The 21,351-nt window shown below is 39.1% G+C and overlaps 1 protein-coding gene across 46 annotated transcripts in view; it reads right to left on the reverse strand.

Annotated features, from left to right (window-relative positions):
• atp2b2 (ATPase plasma membrane Ca2+ transporting 2) overlaps window positions 1-21,351 on the reverse strand; it is a 170,771-nt gene that overhangs the window by 28,944 nt on the left and 120,476 nt on the right. For 45 of the 46 annotated variants that reach the window (XR_012386802.1, XR_012386801.1, XR_012386799.1 and 42 more), the window contains 3 exon segments: window positions 17,611-17,853; window positions 4,457-4,698; window positions 3,666-3,900 (listed from right to left, as the gene is read on the reverse strand). Coding sequence is in view for 37 of the 46 variants with exons in the window: in NM_001123238.1 (NP_001116710.1) it covers window positions 3,666-3,900; window positions 4,457-4,698; window positions 17,611-17,853 (720 nt within the window). In the remaining 9 variants the exon portion in view is untranslated. 46 annotated transcript variants of the gene reach the window in all.

Consider the following 21,351-nt stretch of genomic DNA (forward strand, 5'->3'; position numbering starts at 1 on the left):
CAGGAAGCCAATACGGAAGTAACTGAAACTGCAATTCATCCCAAATTCCGCTAGTCGTGGCCGCTCCTGGCTCCAAAACAGAGCAAATTTCAATTAAGCCCACTGTTAGAATGGCCAACTTTACAGCAGAAAAAAAGGTGTTTACAGCCTGGTACAAAAAAGATTTTGGTTAATACAGCTAATATTACCGTTCATGACAACTGTGAGGGGGTGAATTTTTTTATAACTCATCCGTTCCCTTTATATTAAGTTATATTAAGTTTGCATAATTAAGGGCGTGGCCACTTGAGTGACAGCTAGGTCTCGTTGGTCGCCGTCACGTCACCTCAGCTGAATCCTGCAGATTATCCACTGATCTCGGCATATTTATCGCATTTCTGTGTTGTTTTATGTGGCTTTACACAGTCGACTGTCTTTTGGACTTGTTTCCAACAATTATTAGATGGCATGGCATGCTGAGTGCACTTAAGGTGCTCACAAACCATTCACGTGGCCTCCGATTCCCATGTGAGTAAAGTTATATACTTCTATACCATCTCTGTACATGTATTTGTTTTGTTTAAGATCATTTATCGTTTATATTTATATTTAGAGCTGTAATGCACTCCAGAATCTGCCAGATTGATTAGCTGTAGGCTCTAGATCAGTCATCTGAAGTGTTGTCATACAGTGTTATGCTGCACTTCATCAATAGTCTTACATTAACTAACACAGACTATATCTGAAGTGTTTGGAAGTAATTTGCGTTTTCCTCCTGTTGAAAAACGTCATAAGAGCAATGTTTAGTGGCTCAATGTATTACAGCAGTGTTTTTAAATGACTAAACACTTTATTGATATAGTGTACAACCAAGCACAAGTGGTCAGAACACAAGCGAGTCGCTGGTGATAAAGTATTAAGCGTTCTCCCAAAGTAAAGTGTGTCTGAGGCAGGTCCAAGCTAAATGCCAGCAGGTGTCTGTTGCTCCGCTCAATCTCCGCCTCTTTGCCCTTGTTTGGTATCCCGCCGTGGGTGTGATGACACGCGAACAAAATGCCGACGGTTGGCCACGCCTACTTATGGCTTCTTTTGTGCTCTTTAGAAACCTTTGGGTGACGTCACGGACACTACGTCCATATATTTAAAAGTCTATGCTTTACACACATACACTTCGGACAATTTAGCCTACCAAACTCACCTGTACCACATGTCTTTGGACTTGTAGGGGAAACTGGAGCACCCGGAGGAAACCCACGCGAATGACACAGGCACTATTTTTAGTAATTTAACTAATTTAGCAACAATTGACTCGTTTTTAAAAAAACATTAGTGTTTATTTTAGCACGACACTACAGTCACACGGTGTAAAGTGTGCGTTTGCGTTGATCCTAATGACGCAGTAGTTTTGCAGTAGTGCGGGACAGTGACTCGCAGACGTTATGGAAATGGGGGCCGGTCTAGACACTGAAGCAAGAGATGAAATCAGATTCAGAGTATTACTGAGAAAAGCAAGGACAAACCCAGTTCTACTGAACTCATCAGGACAAGAGGAAGATCCTCATCAATAAAACAGCACAGCAGAGGGAGGAGACGTGCAACATTAGACATCCAAGACTAATGGATTTGTTTACGGATTCTTAAGTTTCGGCTGTTTATTAGGGAAAGGAATGATTTACGTATGCCGACAGGTAACTGAACGCCGGGTGAATCACACCAAATGTGTGCCATCCTCATAATGCTATTACACAATCCCAGAGTAGGGCAACACCAGGGTCAGATCTGCACCAGTCCTTGCTTTCTGAAAGAAGCTTCAGCGGACTGACAATTGCTGATGTCGACTGTGGAGACGCAGAATACCAAAGCAAAGAAAGAGCAGGATAAAAGGAAGAGGTTAAATAATGCAGCGCTATAACCGCTTCTTCAGTCCCCGAGCGTGAAGATGTCTGAGCATTTGAGGACACTGTTCAAAGCCTGTCTTTGGTGTGGATCTGATGCAACATCTCCTCCGTTCGCCAATATTCTCCAGTAATCTCAGAGCACCTGAGCAAGCCACACAGTCAAAAACACACGCAACTGTCTTCAAACATAAAACCAGACACAGCTCTAGAAGAGCAATAATGCATCTGGATATACTTTCAGTCATCATATTTCAAACATATATGGATGGAAATCACTTTGTTTGGAACACAGGTAAGTGTTACCGTGCAGTTTTAGCTTGGCCTAGCATAGATCATTGAATCAGAATAAACCATTTGCATATCACACAAAAAAAAAAAAAAAAAAACCGAAACCAAAAAAGAGTTTTTAAAGATTTCCTATCTAAATCTTGACTCTCCTGTAGTTATATTGGGTCCTACCAACAATGAAAAATGAATAGTTGTTAATTTCTTGGCCGATATGGCGACGCAATGATATTACTTAGCGTCTGAAAATAGTCTACAGCTAGGTAACTATGCAATAGCGCTGCGTAATATCATTGAACTGCAGAACATTGCTACTGCAGCAAAGTTTCTTACTAAAGAAAGACTAAAGTTAATGATGTGTTATTATATTTTATTACACATCTGTCTAAAGTACTCGATTTTGATTGGTCAGTCGTGATATTCCAAGGTATGTTATTCACAGATAACAACCTTTAAATAACACAAACCCTTCTGGGAACCGAGAATCACCTTGACCATCAGTGAATACGTTCACATCTATATATTTACATTTACATTCATATGTCTGTTTGTCTTTAATGCCGCAATTTTTGCCTGTTTGGCACGTCTTGTGACTGAATAGTATGTAGGCAAACAATATAGAATACACAAAACATGTCACTCATTTAGTTTTGATTGGGAATAGTGTAACGGTCAGGGGCGTTGCTAGACATAAAGCTCTACTGAGGCACGCCCCCCTTAAAAAAAGTAATAAAAATAAATAAAAATTATTTATATATATATATATATATATATATATATATATATATATATATATAATTTTTATTTATTTTTATTACTTTTTTGTTTTAAATAAATAAAAGTATTATCGTTATTGTACAATTATTCTCCTAAATAAATAACAGTAATTAATTCTAAATGTAACTAAAATTGTAACAATTTTTTTTACAATTAAATTATAAAGACAATTTTATAGAAAAAAAAAGTTTTAGACTTTAGAGGTGCGCACATGCAGAGATGCATCAGTTTGCTTTTTGAGTAAACTGCATTGCTTTCACCAGCATGTGCCCTAGTAAATTGGGTCTAGCGACTCCCCTGGAGCCAATCAGAGATGGCTATAGACTGAGGATTCTCCAGGGGGAGGGGCTCAGACCGGACGTGAGTTTCGGCAGATTTTGTGAAATTCAAATGCTTAAAAAAATTAACTAAGAACCTCCGGTTAGGTGAGCTATGGAATAGGACGTGTTCGCAAGGAGATGCTGCAGAAATACCCATTTTTTCTGAACGAATGCACACTTTTTTACGTAATACCAAATGCCTGCATTTAATTGTGCCAAACAAAGTTAATTTTAAACTAATCTTGTGCAACGAATCAACGATTTTGATGTTTCCCCAGCCTGACTGAACGCTCGTGCGTTTGCTGCCAAGAGGCGTCTCAGCGACTTTGACATTGGTTAGTGTATACTCCATTCAGTCAGTTTTGTTTCTGTCAGCTTTGCGTTCTTTGACATAATGACTCCTCACCTCAGGTCTGACAGGATCCTCGATTCCCACCACACATATAGCGGTGAGGTCGGTCAGGATGTTGTTCTCGTCCTCCCAGTTGGGCTCGGGGTCTTTGGGAAAGTCTCGGTATCCCACACAGATAGTGCGCAGGCCGTCGCAGGCCATGGGCTCAATTACTTTTTTTACCATCTCATCCCGATCCCTGGGCCTGAAGACACGGGGCTCTCCGACCTCGCTCAGAATACGAGAACACCTGAAACAAACACAACAAATGAAGTCATCGACCACACACAAATCCAAAATATGTTTAAAAGTAGGTTAATGAAACACAGGGCCCTCACACACACAAAACATGTTTGGCGCGATTTGTTGCTATTTTCAGACCAGCGCGGCAGTAATTTTCACGTTTTGCTCCTCGTTGTTTAAATAGCAAATCTATTTGCACCACTTTATAAACTCATGTGTGTGCTGGTCTATAAAGGAGGTGTGTTAAGGCGCATTGTTGGAGAGTTGCTATTTTGAGGAACTGAATAGGCCACACCATTGACCAACTAAAAACTGCTCTAAAGTCCAGCGCAGAGTTAGTTATGCGCCTATGCAGGTCTAAACGCTTACACACTGCTAAACACACACAGGATGTACAGTAATATGCAAATATCTTTACAGATGAAACAATTAAAGAATCAAAATGATCCAGAAATGATGATTTTGCCTCCATGCCTTCTTCACCTCGGGGGCTTCTTCAGTTTATTCATGGCGATCTGCATCTGTATAATGTGATTTGAGTAATGGAGTATTTAATCACTCACTTCTTCAGGATGATTTCGGACGCTCCTTTGCTGTACATTCTGAAGCTGCCGTCGGGGAGTTTGATGACGGTGCTCATGGACTTGCGCACGGAGTTAAACGTGTACACCTTGTAGAGTTTCTCCTCCGGGATCTGATTGCGGATGGTCTGGTAGTCTCGTTTCAGGTCCAGGACCAATCCCAGAAGGCCGCACTCCGTTTTATTGCCTACTTGTTTGGGAAGACCTCCTTCCTTATCGGCCGGCTGGAATGGAAGATAAGAGGCGAATCAGACACAGTGCTCAGCAGAAATGAGAGGGACAATTAATATTCATATCCATCTCCCAGTGAATATAGGCAATATTGTGTTGGTGCATTTAAACAAAACTGTTTTATTAAGCAGATATATTTATTTAAATAAGAGTTTTGTAACCAAACATCTTTAGCAAAACAAAAATAATACATTTAAATTCAAACCAGTTTTTGCAAATAATAATATTAATAGATAATAATATTATATAATAATAATAATAGAGACTACAACATTTGACGGAACTCAATTTGATGGAAATGAAATTGAAAAAATCTATATATATATATATATATACTGTATATGCAGATATAAAAAATAAATACTTTATACAGAACATGACTAAGCATAAAAATGTTATTTGTCACATACGGAGTCATACAGTATAATATGAAGTGAAATGCTTACACAATCACTCGTGATCTTGAAATAGTAACAACAATTAAATAATAATAAATACAAATAGAATCTAATTTATGGAGAAACAGAAATTATCCAATACAAATAAAAGCAAATATAAAACATTTAAAGACTTTTGATATAGAATATATAGAAAAAAATAATAATTTCAATTCAATCACAGGTGGACATATAAGACACTCCCAGTCACACCTGGAGAGTGTTTCCAGTCACATTCCCAGTCACACGTTTCTTTTGTCTACTTTCTACCACTTCTCTGATGAGGGAGGATCTGTATGTATATTGGGTTTCTCTTAATGTTAACATTACCATTAATCCAACACAAGCTGAGCTATCTATAGCAGAATTTCCACGATTTACATTTCATAATAAACATACAAATCTTATTAAAAGTACCCCATCAATTAAATACGCTTTAGGAATATGCTATTTCATGCATTGGCTAATGAAATTGAAGATAATTTTTTTTTTATTTCCTAAAGTTTCCTAACTTTAAGCCTTCACACTTTATTCTGTTTAATTAGGCTGGCTTGTGTAGCAAGCCAGACTATTGTTATCCTATTTTTCTTCTGAGACTGAAAATTAAACTCTATCTTCTCCTAGAGCTTTCAAGCTATGACCACCAAACTCACACCAGACCTCCAAACTGGTCTGACTCGGGTTGCTATATCTTTTCCGACTGATCCGACTCTCGGTTTTCTGAAAAACGTCCCGGGACGGTCAGAAAAATCCCATTGACTTAACATTGGATCAAAGTTTGTGACCTCTAACTCTGCATCAGACTGTCCTACAGACTTATAACTGGGCTCATTTAACTCAGACTACCTAACTGCCAATAACTGATGAGCTTTTAACTTTCTGGCCACACCCTAGCAACCACTTTTGGGACCCTAGAAACTGTCCCATAGACTTCCACTGCAAAAGACTCTCATTGACTTTACATTGGGTCAAACTTTGTGAGCTCATAACTCTACATGAAACTGTCGCACAGACTTTTAACTAGGCTCATTTAACTCCTGACTACCTGACTACCAAACTACCAATAACTGATGAGCTTTTAACTTTCTAGCCACACCCCTGACAACCAAATACGGCACCCTAGCAACAGTCCCATAGACTGCCATTATAGAGGTTCAGATTGATATCGTCATGCTGCAGTGTGATAGAGACATGTGTTGCTTTTAACTGTTCATACTGGCAAGAAGCGTTGATACATCCTCAGTCTAAACTGCCAATCAACTCCATAGCAACAAAACAGACTAACCTAGCAACGATTTAACAGCAGCTATATCTTAGTATCAGAACATCTTAGATACGTGGGGGTTGGCTTGTTTAACTCATGCTAGCACACCATCTATCTATCTATCTATCTATCTATCTATCTATCTATCTATCTATCTATCTATCTATCTATCTATCTATCTATCTATCTATCTATCTATCTATCTATCTATCTATCTATCTATCTATCTATCTATCTATCTATCTATCTATCTATCTATCTATCTATCTATCTATCATCTATCTATCTATCTATCTATTATCTTTTCATACTTTTTAAAACTGTTTAAACTAAATAAACTATTACCATCAGGCTTTCACAAGCCAGCCTAAAAGTTTGTCCTCAAACTTTAAGTATCTAGTTTTAACATGCTGTTTTTATAAAAATCCATTAAACAAATATTTTCGAGTAATTAAATCCTGTAATCAAGCCTCTTTCGAATCAAATTATTAGGCTAGTCAAATTGATCTCATGAAATTGTTTAACAAAAAGACTGTGATCGCTGCTTTGAGTAAAATAACATATAATACTATTCATTCATTCATTTTCTTTTCGACTTAGTCCCTTTACTAATCATAGGTCACCACAGCGAAATGAACCACCATCACTGGGAAACACCCATACATTTTCATTCACACGCATACACTACAACCAATTTAGCTTACCCAATTCACCTGTCCCGAATGCAGGGAGAACAGGCAAACTCCACACAAAATGCCAACTGACCTAGCCGAGGCTCGAACCAGCAACCTTCTTGCTGTGAGGCGACAGCACTACCCATAAAGTTTGCTACATTAATGCAATTATGATGATAATATTTCACAAAAAAATTATTGTGTGAGTTTTTTGGGCTGATCTAAGGGGATTTAGGTGTATCGCTGATAATTGAATCAAGTCCTTCAAGATTCACTGAATCATTCATTCAAATGATTCATTTGTAGCATCTGATTCTTTTAGGAACAAAGCAGGTGACCGTCTTTATGAACGTATTATTGGCTCAATTCATTCAGGAAGTGTTGCCCTGAGACACATATATGTAAAAGTATATTAATCAGAGAAACCGAAGAAAATACAATGCCACCTAAAATGTAGCCCACACACTATAAACCTGTTTGTTGAACTGTTGTATAAAGTCAACGTCTGCGATTACACTTGTGCTGATATTCCAGAAAACGACACACATGCTAGTGTGATATTGACCTTCATCAGCAGTCTTCATCATGCAGTCAATGCTCTTAGACTCTTAAGTGCATATTTTTTATTCTGAAATGAGTGAAATCCTCCATAAAGTCAGCCTGTGCGTTGTTATAGCGAGAATTACCATATTATTGCAATAAAAAGAACTCATTTCATTCCCAGGGTAGACTGAGGATTAAAAAAAAACTGATGACAAAAGCAAAAATCTTTTTTTTTTTTGCCACAAAAAGTTCACCAAGTGCTCCTGAGGGAAAGACTTTGGTTAAAAATGTAAGATATGACCCCTTTAAGCATCTCACATGCGCTAACCCGGGTCATTCAGAGCTGCTCATGCATTAGATGCGGATTTAGCTGGCGTGCGGTGCCGTCCCGAACAGCTGTGATCTCCGCGGTGAGCACGCACTCCTGCGAGCCACGGCATATGGCGAAACCTGCACTGGCAGCACTACTTCCTCTTTACGGCCCCGTTGGCTCCACACGGGCCCTCGCTCTATTCTCCTGCTCTCTGGCGTCTCCTGGAAGGTCATTCTCGGAGCACTGCTTTGATTTTGCAGTGTTACCTGTGCTCACAGAGATAGCTCCGCCTCCAGCAGTGAGGTGAGCGATATGGCTGTGCTGATTGGCAGAGACGCTGGCAGAGACGCGGAGACTCACGGAGCGGCTGCAGACGGACAAACGACGGCGCCCAAAATGAGTCACAAACTCATCAATCATCCAACAGCTAAGAGTTTTTTTTTTTTTTAATTTGTTGTTTTATTTTATTTTATTTTATTTTATTTTTATTTATTTTATTTTTTCATCAAATACGAGACAGCGAGATATGCGCTCTTAAAAGTCCCATGAAATTAAAATAAAGATGTTAGAATAAGTATTTAGATTTTAGGAGATCTATTAGCCACAATTCACATTTAGGAGATATAACACTGATATAAACATGTGAAGCTTGTGGTTTGTCACTTTTTGGATACCATCATTATGAAGTTTCATTCCTCAATTATCTGCAAAATGTTAAATTAACGCAAAAGTACATCAACATTTTTCTTCATTTTTACGCTTAACTTAAGGAAAAGACCATCATCCAACAGCTAAGAGGTTTTTTTTATCTAATTTTTATTTTTTTTATTTTTTTTTTATTTTTTAATTTTTTATTTTATTTTATTTTTTTACTTTACTTTATTTTATTTTGTGCTGTTTTGATTGTTGTTTTATTTTGTTTTGTTTTATTTGTTGTTTTGTTTAGTTTTGTTGTTGTTGTTGTTGTTTTGTTTTATTTGTTGATTTGTTTTATTTTATTTTATTTTATTTTATTTTACTTTATTTTATTTTATTTTGTTTTGTTTTGTTTTGTTTTATTTGTTGTTTTGTTTAGTTTTTTTGTTGTTTTGTTTTGTTTTATTTGTTGTTTTATTTAATTTAATTTAATTTAATTTAATTTAATTTAATTTAATTTAATTTTATTTTATTTTGTTTTGTTTTGTTTTGTTTTATTTGTTGTTTTGTTTTGTTTTATTTGTTGTTTTGTTTTGTTTTGTTTTATTTGTTGTTTTGTTTAGTTTTGTTGTTGTTTTGTTTTGTTTTATTTGTTGTTTTATTTTATTTTATTTTATTTTGTTTTATTTGTTGTTTTATTTTGTTTATTTGTTGTTTTGTTTTGTTTTGTTTTGTTTTGAGAGAAGTTTCAAAGATATTGCTAACTTTATTTTGGGTTCATTATTCTTTAATTCAACATATTTTCTATCTAAGAAATTATATAGATATGCATAGAACAAAAACTGGTCACTGATTCGGAGTAAAAAAACATTGAGTGCTGTGAAATATGTTGATCTACTTTGGCGTTGATTTAACGACTTGCAAATAATTGAGGAATGAAACTTCATAATGAAGGTATCCAAAACGTCAAATCTTATTCAGTCAGCATCAATCATTTTCCAAACATTCAGTTATCTGGACAATAAGGAAGTCCTTAAAACACAAGGTTTCCCAAAACAGTTTAGTGCTGGACTGGAGAAAAATGAATGCTCTCAGTCTAAAAATCTATTTTCTTTATCAACTTTTTTGGAAATTGACATCGAGCATGTCCATATTCACGTACCATAGTGACTTTATTTCAGGTGCCAGGCCTCTGAATAGAGTCTTTTGCAGCTCTAGATGACTGAATGGACATTCACCACTTTGTTAAACGCTATGGACCTGTTCCCAGATTCCCAACACCTGAGCATGAATAAAACACATGCAACAACACCGCTCAAACAAACCCCTGTACAAAGACACGAGACGGGCCAAATGTGTCTGCTTGATGTAACTAAGAGTCCAGAGCTAACAAAGCACAGCGCAGCCACTGACCCACAGGACAACATGCAGACCTGTGACCTGCGAACCCCAGAACATGACATCAGTGTCAGTCCGACCTCTCTGACGGAGCAGGTGCTTCAGAAACCTGAGCTCAGGAAGCTCCGCAGGGCTCAGACTACCGGCTGAAGGATCGGTGTCGGTGCCAGAAGCATCACCTGTACCGTGTGTCCTGCTCCGGTTTCAGGATCCCACGAACTCTTTCGTGTCTGGACGGTCATACAGTCGAGACGTACACAGCCACTCTAAATTATGAATGCTGAATCTGGATCAAATACAGGTAAAAGTTCCAGTCGGCTGCCAAAAATAGGTGGCAAGCAAAGTCCAAGGTGCCAAAAATTTGGACTTTTGGAGTGCAAATGTGCAACAGAATCTGAATAAATGCATATGCATGGCTGAATAATAAGGGTTTAGGACACGGATATGACATACCACGAGCCTGAAACATTCTCAAACAGCCTTACTCTCAGGTAAGCCCCATAAGTCTAAAGTCACCATGATATTAAAACTAAGCATACTGATGTCACTAGCTCACATGGCTAGTTTAGTTCTGAACAATTCATCTGTGCATGTCATTAAAAACAACAATAGTTCGCTCTTCTAATCTGTCATGTAAATCAGCAAATTCACTGCCTGTTTGTTTTCAGTTAAATTCTTAAATTAGGTCTGTCTGAGGTGGTGGGCGTGACTAACATATTTAACCACGCCCCTTCAGCTGTTTTAATCAAACAGAAAGGGTGAGGAGGAGGAGTCTGTTAGGCTGCAATAACTCTCCCAAAACCCTTTTCCCCGTCTTTCTGAATGACACGCCTACTTTAATACATCCAATCAGCTCGCAGTATAAAAAAACAAGCCCCGCCCACTGTTTTCTCAGTTAATATTCCCATTCTCTAGGAACTGCATCAGTATACGATAAAAGAATTGGTCGCAGCTTCCAGTTCACGACTTTAAAACATCAGTAACAAAGCAGGTCGATCGTAACAAACACAGTCTCTAATGATCCACTCCGGGTCATTAACATGCACGCCCCAGGCTGTGTTTGATTGGCCACAATGTTTCCTAATGAGATTATAACAATGATGATCACTCACTCACTCACTCACTCACTAAGCCAGGCAGTGAAGATCACTGATTTTTAAAGAAGTCAGATTTTAAACGTGGCAATTTTGTATGGGAGAATTTACTGGAAGCCATGGAGCTGGCAGACTGAAATGAAAAGTCTGTCTGCATATATCCCATTTGGCAAGCTGAACGCATTCAGTGCTATACAGGAGACACGGCACGGACAGACAATACACAATTCATTCATTTTCTTGTTGGCTTATTCCCTTTATTAATCCACAGCGGAATGAACCGCCAACTTATCCAGCAAGTTTTTACACAGCGGATGCCCTTCCAGCCGCAACCCATCTCTGGGAAACACCAACACACACTCATACACTACGGACAATTTAGCCTACCCACTTCGCCTGTACTGCATGTCTTTGGACTGTGGGGGAAACCGGAGCACCCGGAGGAAACCCACGTGAGAGAACATGCAAACTTCACACAGAAACACAGAAACTGAGCCGAGGATCGAACCAGCGACCCAGCGACCTTCATGTGGTGAGGCGAACGTGCTACCCACTGCGCCACTGCGTCGCCACAATACACAATGCGCTGGAAAAATAATCATGTCAAATTGCACTAAAAAAATCTGCAAAACTGCGCGACTGCGAAAGGGGAACCCTGTTATGGCGAGGCACCACTGTATACGAATCATAATCATTCAGCACTATCCCAAAGACAAATAGGTATGTTTTTAATTTAACATGTATACTGTGGAATTTGCCACATTTGTTAGTAACGAGGCAACAGACACATGTAAACTGCTCAACAGAAGGAGTCATTGCACGTTTATGCATTGTGTCATATCACTCAGCTCTTACTGTCATTCATCTGGAGTGAAGGGATGCCAATACATTTTATAAAACCTGTTTGGGTATGCAGAGTACACTGAAAAAAGTGTTGCATGCAGAACTGTTGCAAACAATTTATTTGTGTTGAATTTAAACAAACAAATTAAGTTTAATAATGTTCAACTTAATTTGTTTGTTTAAATTCAACACAAATAAATTGTTAAGAACCATTTAACGTAAAAAAATTAAGTAAATCTAAGGAATCATCTTTGAATATTTTTTTTCAGTGTATGATATTAATTCCTGCCTGAGGTTTCACACACACTAAAACCACAAAATACAACTGTAAATTCATCTCTGCTGATTTATTTTGTCGAGTATAATTATAATTTACCCTATACAGCATCTACAACACAGCTCAAGAGCAAACCAGGTTACTCTAGTGGTATAAAGAGAGTCCTTCTAGTCAAAATAAATTGCTTCTCACCTCAGTTCAACAGATTATCAGAGCTCATTAATATTCACGACCCTTCCAAATATGGTCAAAACCAACATTAACATAGTAGGGCCAATTTCCAATGCCTCGTATTACCATTTCTGGATTTCTCTTGCACTTACCTAAGCCACATACCTTCTACGTAGATATCAGAGAACAATTATTCATTCATTCATTTTTCTTCAGCTTAGTCCCTTTATTCATCAGGTTCACCACAGCGGAATGAACCCTTCCAGCTGCAACCCAGTACTGGGAAACACCCATACACATTTATTCTCACACACACACACACACACACACACACACACACACACAATCATACACAGTTAATCAATTCCCCTGCAGCGCTTGCGTTTGGACTGTGGGGGCAACCAGAGCATCCAGAGGAAACCCACACCAACACGGGGAGAACATGCAAACTCCACACAGAAACTGACCCAGCCGGGACTCAAACCAGCAACTTTCTTGCTTTGAGGTGACAGTGCGACACCACTTGGCCACCTTGTCGCCCCTGTCAGAACTGAACAATTTATATGAATGGATTCTATGGCACTCTCGAATGTGATGGACAGAGATATGAAGGAGAATTGGGAAGGTTTGCTGTAGGGCCGCTCGACTGTTGGGTGAGTAGAAGTTCATGCATTCATTACATAATGTAGCAGAAAAGCTCAGTAGCTCGAAGAGTCAGACAAAGAGTTCTGCTCATTTCAGTCTATGTTAAAACAAGATGTCTGGAATGATATGCTCATCCGAGTCCTGCTTGGTACGGTTATGAAAGCACGGGTCTCCAGGGAGGAGGCCTTCACTTGAGCGTCTTAAAGTGAAAACCGATCTGATTCCAGCTCCCACAACCAAAGGATCTCACATGTTGTGACTATCAGTCTTTTTTTTATATATATATATAAGTCATTGTCTCGACTGCATCCAAGCAGGCTGTTCTTTTTTGGAAAGCGATCCAATCTGGCTCTCCAAAACACACAGCGATTACTCCTCAGCTTTCCTGCATCTCGGAGTATGTAAAGCACATATGGACGTGTACACATGGACAGCCCTAGTTCCAGCAAACTAGGACTTCATCGCTGGGTTGCTCTATGTAGGACAGCCTCAGTGTTTTCTGTTCATCTTCATCTCTTCTGAACTACTATAACTGGGAGCATTCGTGAGTTATTCTTTATTTGAACAAGCTGGTGCAGTGAACAAAAGGGATCCTGATGCATGACCTTGTTTCCATCTTGAAACTGATGCGAGAGGTTTTGAGGAAGAAAAGACGTGATGATATTTCTGTATCTTGACTTGGAATAGGAAACACCAAACCACTGGGTTTAATTACTGGAGTACACTAGAACTGACCTTTTTCTTCAATGCGGAAGTGCACTAGTTTTTGCGATTGTTTTAGGAGCGTAGTGCATGGACCTTTTTCATGGCTGCTGCATGGAGGGCGCCATAGCGACCAGCGTCTTCCGGTAGAATGCTAAAAACTTCCGTGTACAGCGTGTACAACTGGTAATTTGCGCTCCGAAAATGGGTTTCAAAGACGTTTTAAATGGATAACAGCGTGTTTTTGTGACACACAACTTAAAAATGTGTCTGTTAAAGCCGTTATAATCTGTCACGTGTGGTTCAAGCGCGTCAGAAATACGAGAAAAACGTTCTCCTAGTTCAAGTGTCTGCCGTCAGTGTGTGTGTGCGTTCCCGGCCTGTCAGCTGTTAGCTCATCGGCTCTTTAACACACACACACACACACACAGAAAGAGAGAGAGAGAGCGAGAGAGAGAGAGTGTACTGTCATGAAGCTTAACAGGTATGAAAGTCGTGCAATTTACAAAAATGAGCAATAAAAGTCTGTTATTGATCCTCTGCTGCTGATTTGCTGTTCATTGTAATCGTGAGCCGTTTGTGTTTTATTTTGTGTGTTGTTTTCACCACGGTTTGTGTTTTTCTGTCATTTCGAAATGACACTAGCCTATATTTTCACTTTGTCACAGTTATTAAATCAGTGTGTGTCAGTGGCACAATACAGGCTACGTGTGTGTGTCAAACATTTTGGTGAAGTACATTAGTTTGGGCTGGTTATATATTTGAAATAAAGAGAAAACGTTGACTTTAGCGATGACGAGGCTTCATTTAAACTGCTGAAGATGCCGTCTGACACCGAGCGGAAAACGCCTCACAGCAGCTGTTTTCCATCCTATTAGATGGCATTTCTTTAAATGATCAGTCCAGGAGATGCTGCTGATGGACAACAGGATTAGTTCAAAGAGGATAAAAGCAGGTAAAATAGATTAAAGCTATCGTTTCAAAGCTGTCCAAATGTGACTGTTTATACACATCAGCTGTCGACCGGAAGTTCTTCGCATTCTCCTTGCGCATACACGCAAAGCATAATGGGTAATTTTTGCGTTCCAAGAAAAAGGTCTATAGCGATAGTTCTACCAGGAAGACCTAGTTGTTTCTCAATATGCGTTCTCGTCTGTACTTGCGTTCTTGTGTCCTCGTGAAACGTCATCAACCGTCGCCAAAGTACTGTTCCAATTCAAAGTTCACATCTTTCCAAGTGCACATGAAATTCCCGGATGTGTTCTTGCTCTGCCCCTTTGGCCAAGGATGCATCGAGAGGTGACTTGTGTGAACTTGCGAAACTCAGGTATTCCAGAATGCATTGCAGCATAACCAGCAAGCGCTAATGGCGGAGGAGGAAACCCGCACGGTTTTAAAAATAATCCTTTACTGTGTCACAAAATAAAGTTTTAAGAGTTTTTCAGGCGAGAATGTAGCTGTTTTAAACTCAAATCGGCAGTTTATTCACAAAGATAGCGCTTCTTTAACGATGTGGCTCAGCTTGACTCCCAGCCTGCCAGCGGGAGCTCCGTCATCAGCTCCCCCGCCCAGAGCAGCTTTACTTCGGCCAGGCCATCCCGGACATACCGCTGGATCTCATCTCTTCATTGTAGTTAAAACATGATATTTAATCATCTTGTGAACATCTAAAGGACAGTTTTTGGTCTTATAAATCTATTATTTGTTCTCGGATGTAATATTTTGGCAGTGTTATTTTGTTACCTTTTGTAATTGTCTTTAATTATGTTACGGTGTTGTACGCTGTTTGTCCTTGATTACCAAATTGCTTGACGTAATCTTTATTTCTTATCGTGTATGTCTTTATTTCCTATTGTGTGTATAATTACCATTGTAGTTTAATAAATCTTATAATCAAAGACTCGTGTCTGTGTATAATAACTCATTTTAATTCACATTTTTATGAATATATGTGTACATTTTCTTAAATCAAAAATGTAGATTTATAATATTAATATAATATTAATTAAATCATTTTATTGTTAATGTACAGTGAGGTAAGAGATGTTATGAAGTACACTGCTGTTCCTTTTGAAGAGGTACCCGACTTGTGTCCTTGCGTCCTCGGGAGTTCGTTCTTCCAAGTCTGAACTTGTCAAGTCCGAACTTCCAAGGATGCAAGTCCGAACTTGGCGTACTTGGTATTGAGAAACAGCCCTAATGTCACGTCACTCATCACAATCAGTTCCAACCAATAGCCATGAGGCACAAGAAATATACAAGCTGCCTATTCATTTCATTCATTTGGTTGCAGGCACTGATGCAGACGTTCACCCACCGTCCTCCTCACCACCACCAGGTTGGCCCTGTCCAGGGGGGGAGGCTCCGCCCCTGCCTTCATCCTCTGCAGACATAGCCGGATTGAAAAGCTTCCAAACCAAGCTACGAGCAGGGCCTCCGCCAAAGAAATTCTATGTTTCGTGATACTCTTGTCTAATAATACTCATCAATAAATGTAATTCAGTATCATAACTACCATTTCCATTTATCCCTCTAAACAGGTTAAGAGTCTGGGTGTCATCCTTGACAGCACCCTATCCTTTGATTCTCACATCAATAACATCACCCGGTCTGCTTACTTCCACCTACGCAACATTAACCGTCTCCGCCCTTCTCTTACCCCTCATCCCACTGCTGTTCTCGTTCATAGCCTTGTCACGTCTCGTTTAGATTACTGCAACTCTCTTCTCTTTGGTCTCACTCATAAATCTCTCCGTAAGCTTCATTTGGTCCAGAACTCAGCTGCCCGTATCATCACCAGAACCCCTTCTTCTCGTCACATCACCCCTGTCCTGCAGCAGCTTCACTGGTTACCTGTTCATTTTCCAATTGACTTTAAAATCTTGATGTTAACATTCAAAGCCATCCACAATCTCGCCCCTCCATATATGTCTGCCCTCATCCACATTTCTGTTCCTTCTCGCACCCTGCGATCTTCTTCCTCCCTCCACTTGTCTGTTCCCTCTTCTCGCCTTTCAACAATGGGCAACAGAGCATTAAGCCGCTCTGCTGCGCGGCTTTGGAACTCACTACCACCTGCCATCAGAAACATCGACTCCCTCACACTGCTCAAATCAAGACTCAAAACCCACTTATTTAAGATGGCTTTTAATACTTCATTTTATTTGCACTATTGCTGTGTATATTTTTTATTATTTCTCTTGTTGTTTTATTATTCATGTTGATTGTACGGTGTCCTTGAGTTGCTAGAAAGGCGCCTTTAAATAAAATGTATTATTATCATTATTATTGTAATAATCTCCCTGGTCTTTCTGGTAGAACTTCCAGAAATAATAAACCTCAGAAAACTGACAAACTACTTGCTCTATAAACAAGTGGTTGCATGATTATTCAAACAAAGCAGTATCAATAATAAGAAAACGTCAGTTTGCAACATCAAGCAGCAGGACGAGCTGTTTTTAACGTCTAAAAACATATGGAAGTGAATGAGACCGGAAGTCTCAAGCTGAAAAGATTCAAACGGTAATAGTTATAAATCATTATAAATCCTTAAAATACCGTTAACATGTTATTTATAACTGGTTAACTAACAGCTTATAAATAACAAACAAACTATTAACTTTCATTTAGCAAGTCATTTATAACTCATTAACTAACAGTTTATTAATGACCTATTAAGTAGTCATAACGGATAGTTATTCTGAAGTGTTCCCAAACGTACATACAACCCCTTAATTGTACAGCACATGTTGTCCTCTTTAACAGCAGATAGTGCTTTGAGATCTCAGAGAAAAAAAAAAGCCCCTCGTAATGAAAATAAATGCTGATATTCTGCATAATGCATGCCCTAAACAAAGCTGAAGGCAATCCAAATGAATGCTAGAGAGTGATCAGTTTGGATTTCTCACCAGTATCTTGGTGGTGTAGGCGCTGTTCAGGGATATGGCGTTGACCAGTATGTCCAGGGTTTTGGACGGCAAGGATGTGGGCTCCGGAATGGTCTTATAATGGACATCGGCCACATACACCTGTACTGCGGTCATCCGGTTGGTTGTCAGAGTGCCGGTTTTGTCTGAGCAGATCGCTGTGGCGTTGCCCATGGTCTCGCAAGCGTCCAGATGGCGAACCAAATTGTTATCCTTCATCATTTTCTACAGGCACAGACAAAAAAATGTGTGTTAGTCACATCTGCAGAGAGTTTTATATCTCAAAATTTTTAAATCAAGAAGCCTTTTCTAGACAAACAAAAATATAGTGTTGTTTTCAGAAATAATGAGTCAAAATTAATTGAGGTTTTCATTAAAATAAGCAAAATAATCTGCAACTGGGGTAAGAGAAGTAAACTTGTTTTCTCTTCGACATAAGATTATTTCACTTACCCCATTGTCAGATTATTGAGCTTGTTTAATGAAGAACTCACTTAATTTTGGCTCATTGAGCCCTATCATACACCCGGCGCAATGTGGCGCAAGGCGCAATACTTGTTTGCTAGTTTCAGCTTGGCGCAAGAGTGGTTTTGAGGCGTTGCGCTACGCTGTTTAAATAGCAAATGCATTAGCGCTCATATGTGCGCCCATAGGCGTTCTAGTCTGAAAAGGAAGGAGTTCTGAGGCGCACTGCTGGCGCGTCGCTATTTTGAGAAGCTATAATAGATTTTTCAATAGGCCAAAACAAACCCGGTCTAAAGTCCAGCGCAGAGTTGCACCTCGCTTACACACTGCTTAATACACACAAGATGTAGAGCAACACGCAAATATCTTTACATATGAAAAAATGTAAATATTAAGGATATATATAGGATATAATAAGAAAATATATATGATATAAATATAAAGGATTAAAATATTACAAAACATTATTTTCTAGCCTACATAAATATAAAAACCACTGCCTTCATGTCTTCTTCATCTCGGGAGGCTTTTTCAGTTCATTCAATTTGCTTTTGTATAATGTTATTATTATTAGCAGTATTATTTATTATATCCATATTTATATTTGTTTTATTAAAAAACAAGCTTAGATTTGGCCACCTGCAGGTTTTAGACCATATGGGGCACAGCATGTGTATTTGGATGTAACTCGGTATTTTGCATTACATATTTTTATACTTTGTTATTATTGTTCATTTATTTGTTTGCTGGAAATTAGAACTGAATTTAGAAATAGTTTTGAAACAAATATTTGTGCTTAACAAACTAAATTAATTATGTATAGGCAAATGGATGTCTGTGCGTAAAGGTTTCCCTGTCCACGAGAGCGAAAGTAAAAGTAGATCCATTATCTCTCATTCTCACGCAGTAGATGCTCTGTTTAACTGTTTTCTTGCTAGTGAAATGCTCAGTTTTTACACCTACACTTATTTTACGTCATGTAAATAGTGAATGCGCTTATGGCGTGACGCAGCTGGCTCTTAAAGGGAATGGGAGATGAGACTCTGATTGGTTTATTCTCAAAACACACCTATAACTCATTAAGGAAATAAACTCAACCCTTTTAGACCATGCACCACGGCGCAAAGCGGATTTTCCCGTCCTTAAATTAGCAAAAGTTGATTCTAACACGCCCTGAAAGCGTTTGCGCCCTGCATTTTGCACTATGCGCATGGACTATCAAAATAGAGCCCTATATTTCTAAAAACAAGACAATATTTTTTGCTTGTCAAGAAAATGCTTCTTGATTTAAGAATTTTGAGATATTTGGACAAGAAACAAGACAAAAAAATCTAGGTAAGTAAATTCAAGCTTTTTTTTTTTTTGCAGTGATACAGATAACTAATATAATATCGTGTGCTAGAGGACGTTCTGGACATGTGGAAAGCTGTCCAACAGCGAAAACTGTCTACATAAATGACCTTCTGACTGAAATGGCAAATAAAAGAGCTGCGACTGCATTAATCCGCCTGCATGAGGAACTCAAATCCTGTGTTTGCACATCACTAAAGACAGCTAGGAGATTCTGCTGTTCACACGCAGGCAGAAAACACTCATCATGCCAACACTGAGCCGCCTGCAGCTTTGGCAATAATATGCAGCAGAAAAGCTAAAACTGCAACCCAACAACATCTGCATCTGAAGATTAAGTTTTCAGATCATCAACAAAAAGCAATCCAAAGAACACATATACCACAGGATTTTTATTAATGTCAAGTTTAAAGATAGTATGAAAGCAAAAATGTGGGAATAACCAGCTATTTCAAGCATTAAAATACATTTTAACATGCATTCTCTGCATGTTAAAGCTAGAAATAGTAGGTTATTCAGATTAGGGCTGCACAAATACTGAGAAAAGCTGTGATATGCGATAATGTTGTTGTTGAGTGTTGCGAAAACAAAACTTCTTACAACATAACTTTATTTATTCATTCATTCATTTTCTTGTCGACTTAATCCCTTTATTAATCCAGGGTCGCCACAGCGGAATGAACCGCCAACTTATCCAGCAAGTTTTTACGCAGCGGATGCCCTTTCAGCTGCAACCCATCTCTGGGAATCATCCACACACACACTCACACACTACGGACAATTTAGCCGAACCAGTTCACCGCATGTGTTTGGACTGTGGGGGAAACCAGAGCACCCGGAGGAAACCCATGTGAAGGCAGGGAGAACATGCAAACTCCACACAGAAACGCCAACTGAGTCGAGGTTCGAACCAGCGACCTTCTTGCTGTGAGGCGACAACACTACCTACTGCGCCACTGCCTATTTTTTTAACTATATATTTTTTAATAATCAAACTAAAATAAACAGGTAATAGATATTTTTTCTAAGCTATTTACATATAAAATGAAAAAAAAAACGTAGACTTTAAAACACCAGGAATAACAGAGACTCATATTTTTAGCTCTAACAGCACCTACTGGATTGGATGAAGATAGTCAAGGCTTCATCTGATTGGTCAGATTTATATAAACAAAAAACAACCTATGCGTGCAGCACACAAATGCTTTGCACATCAAATTAATTTAACTTCTAATCTGAATATTGCATATACTGTTAATATGATAGGGCCGCATGGTTGCCTCACAGCAAGAAGGTCACTTGTTCATCCCGGGTGGGTCAGTTGGTGTTTCTGTGTGGAGTTTGCATGTTTTTCTACTGTTGGTGTGGGTTTCCTCCAGGAGCTCCGGTTTCCTCCACAGTCCAAACACATGCGCCATAGGGGAACTGATGAACGTAATTGGCCGCAATGTATGAGTGTGTGTGAATGAGTGTGTATGGGTGTTTTCCAGTACTGGTTTGCGGCTGGAAGAACATCCGCTGTGTAAAACATATGCTGGATTAGTTGGCGGTTCATTCCACTGTGGTGACCCGTGATAAACAAGGCACTTCTCTGAAGGAAAATGAATGAAATATTGTGCAGCCCTAATCCGGGTACTTCTCGCCTTCTGTTTTTCAAATACTGTGAATTCAGACACACTACACAGCTCACATGCTAAATTGTGATGAAGGATGCGATTGCAGACGCAGTCTAAGGGTGCTTCACACCTACACTTTTGTTTCGGAACGTGTCTCGTTTGCCCAGTTAGCGCGGTTCGTTTGGCATATGTGAACAGGGCAATCGCGCTCTGTTCCGCGCCAAAGTAATCGCTCCGAGATCGCTTGAATGAGGTGGTCTCGGCTCGATTGAAACTAACCCTGGAGCGGTTT

Source organism: Danio rerio, chromosome 11 (genome assembly GCF_049306965.1).
Source record: "Danio rerio strain Tuebingen ecotype United States chromosome 11, GRCz12tu, whole genome shotgun sequence".
NCBI classification, from domain to species: domain Eukaryota; kingdom Metazoa; phylum Chordata; class Actinopteri; order Cypriniformes; family Danionidae; genus Danio; species Danio rerio.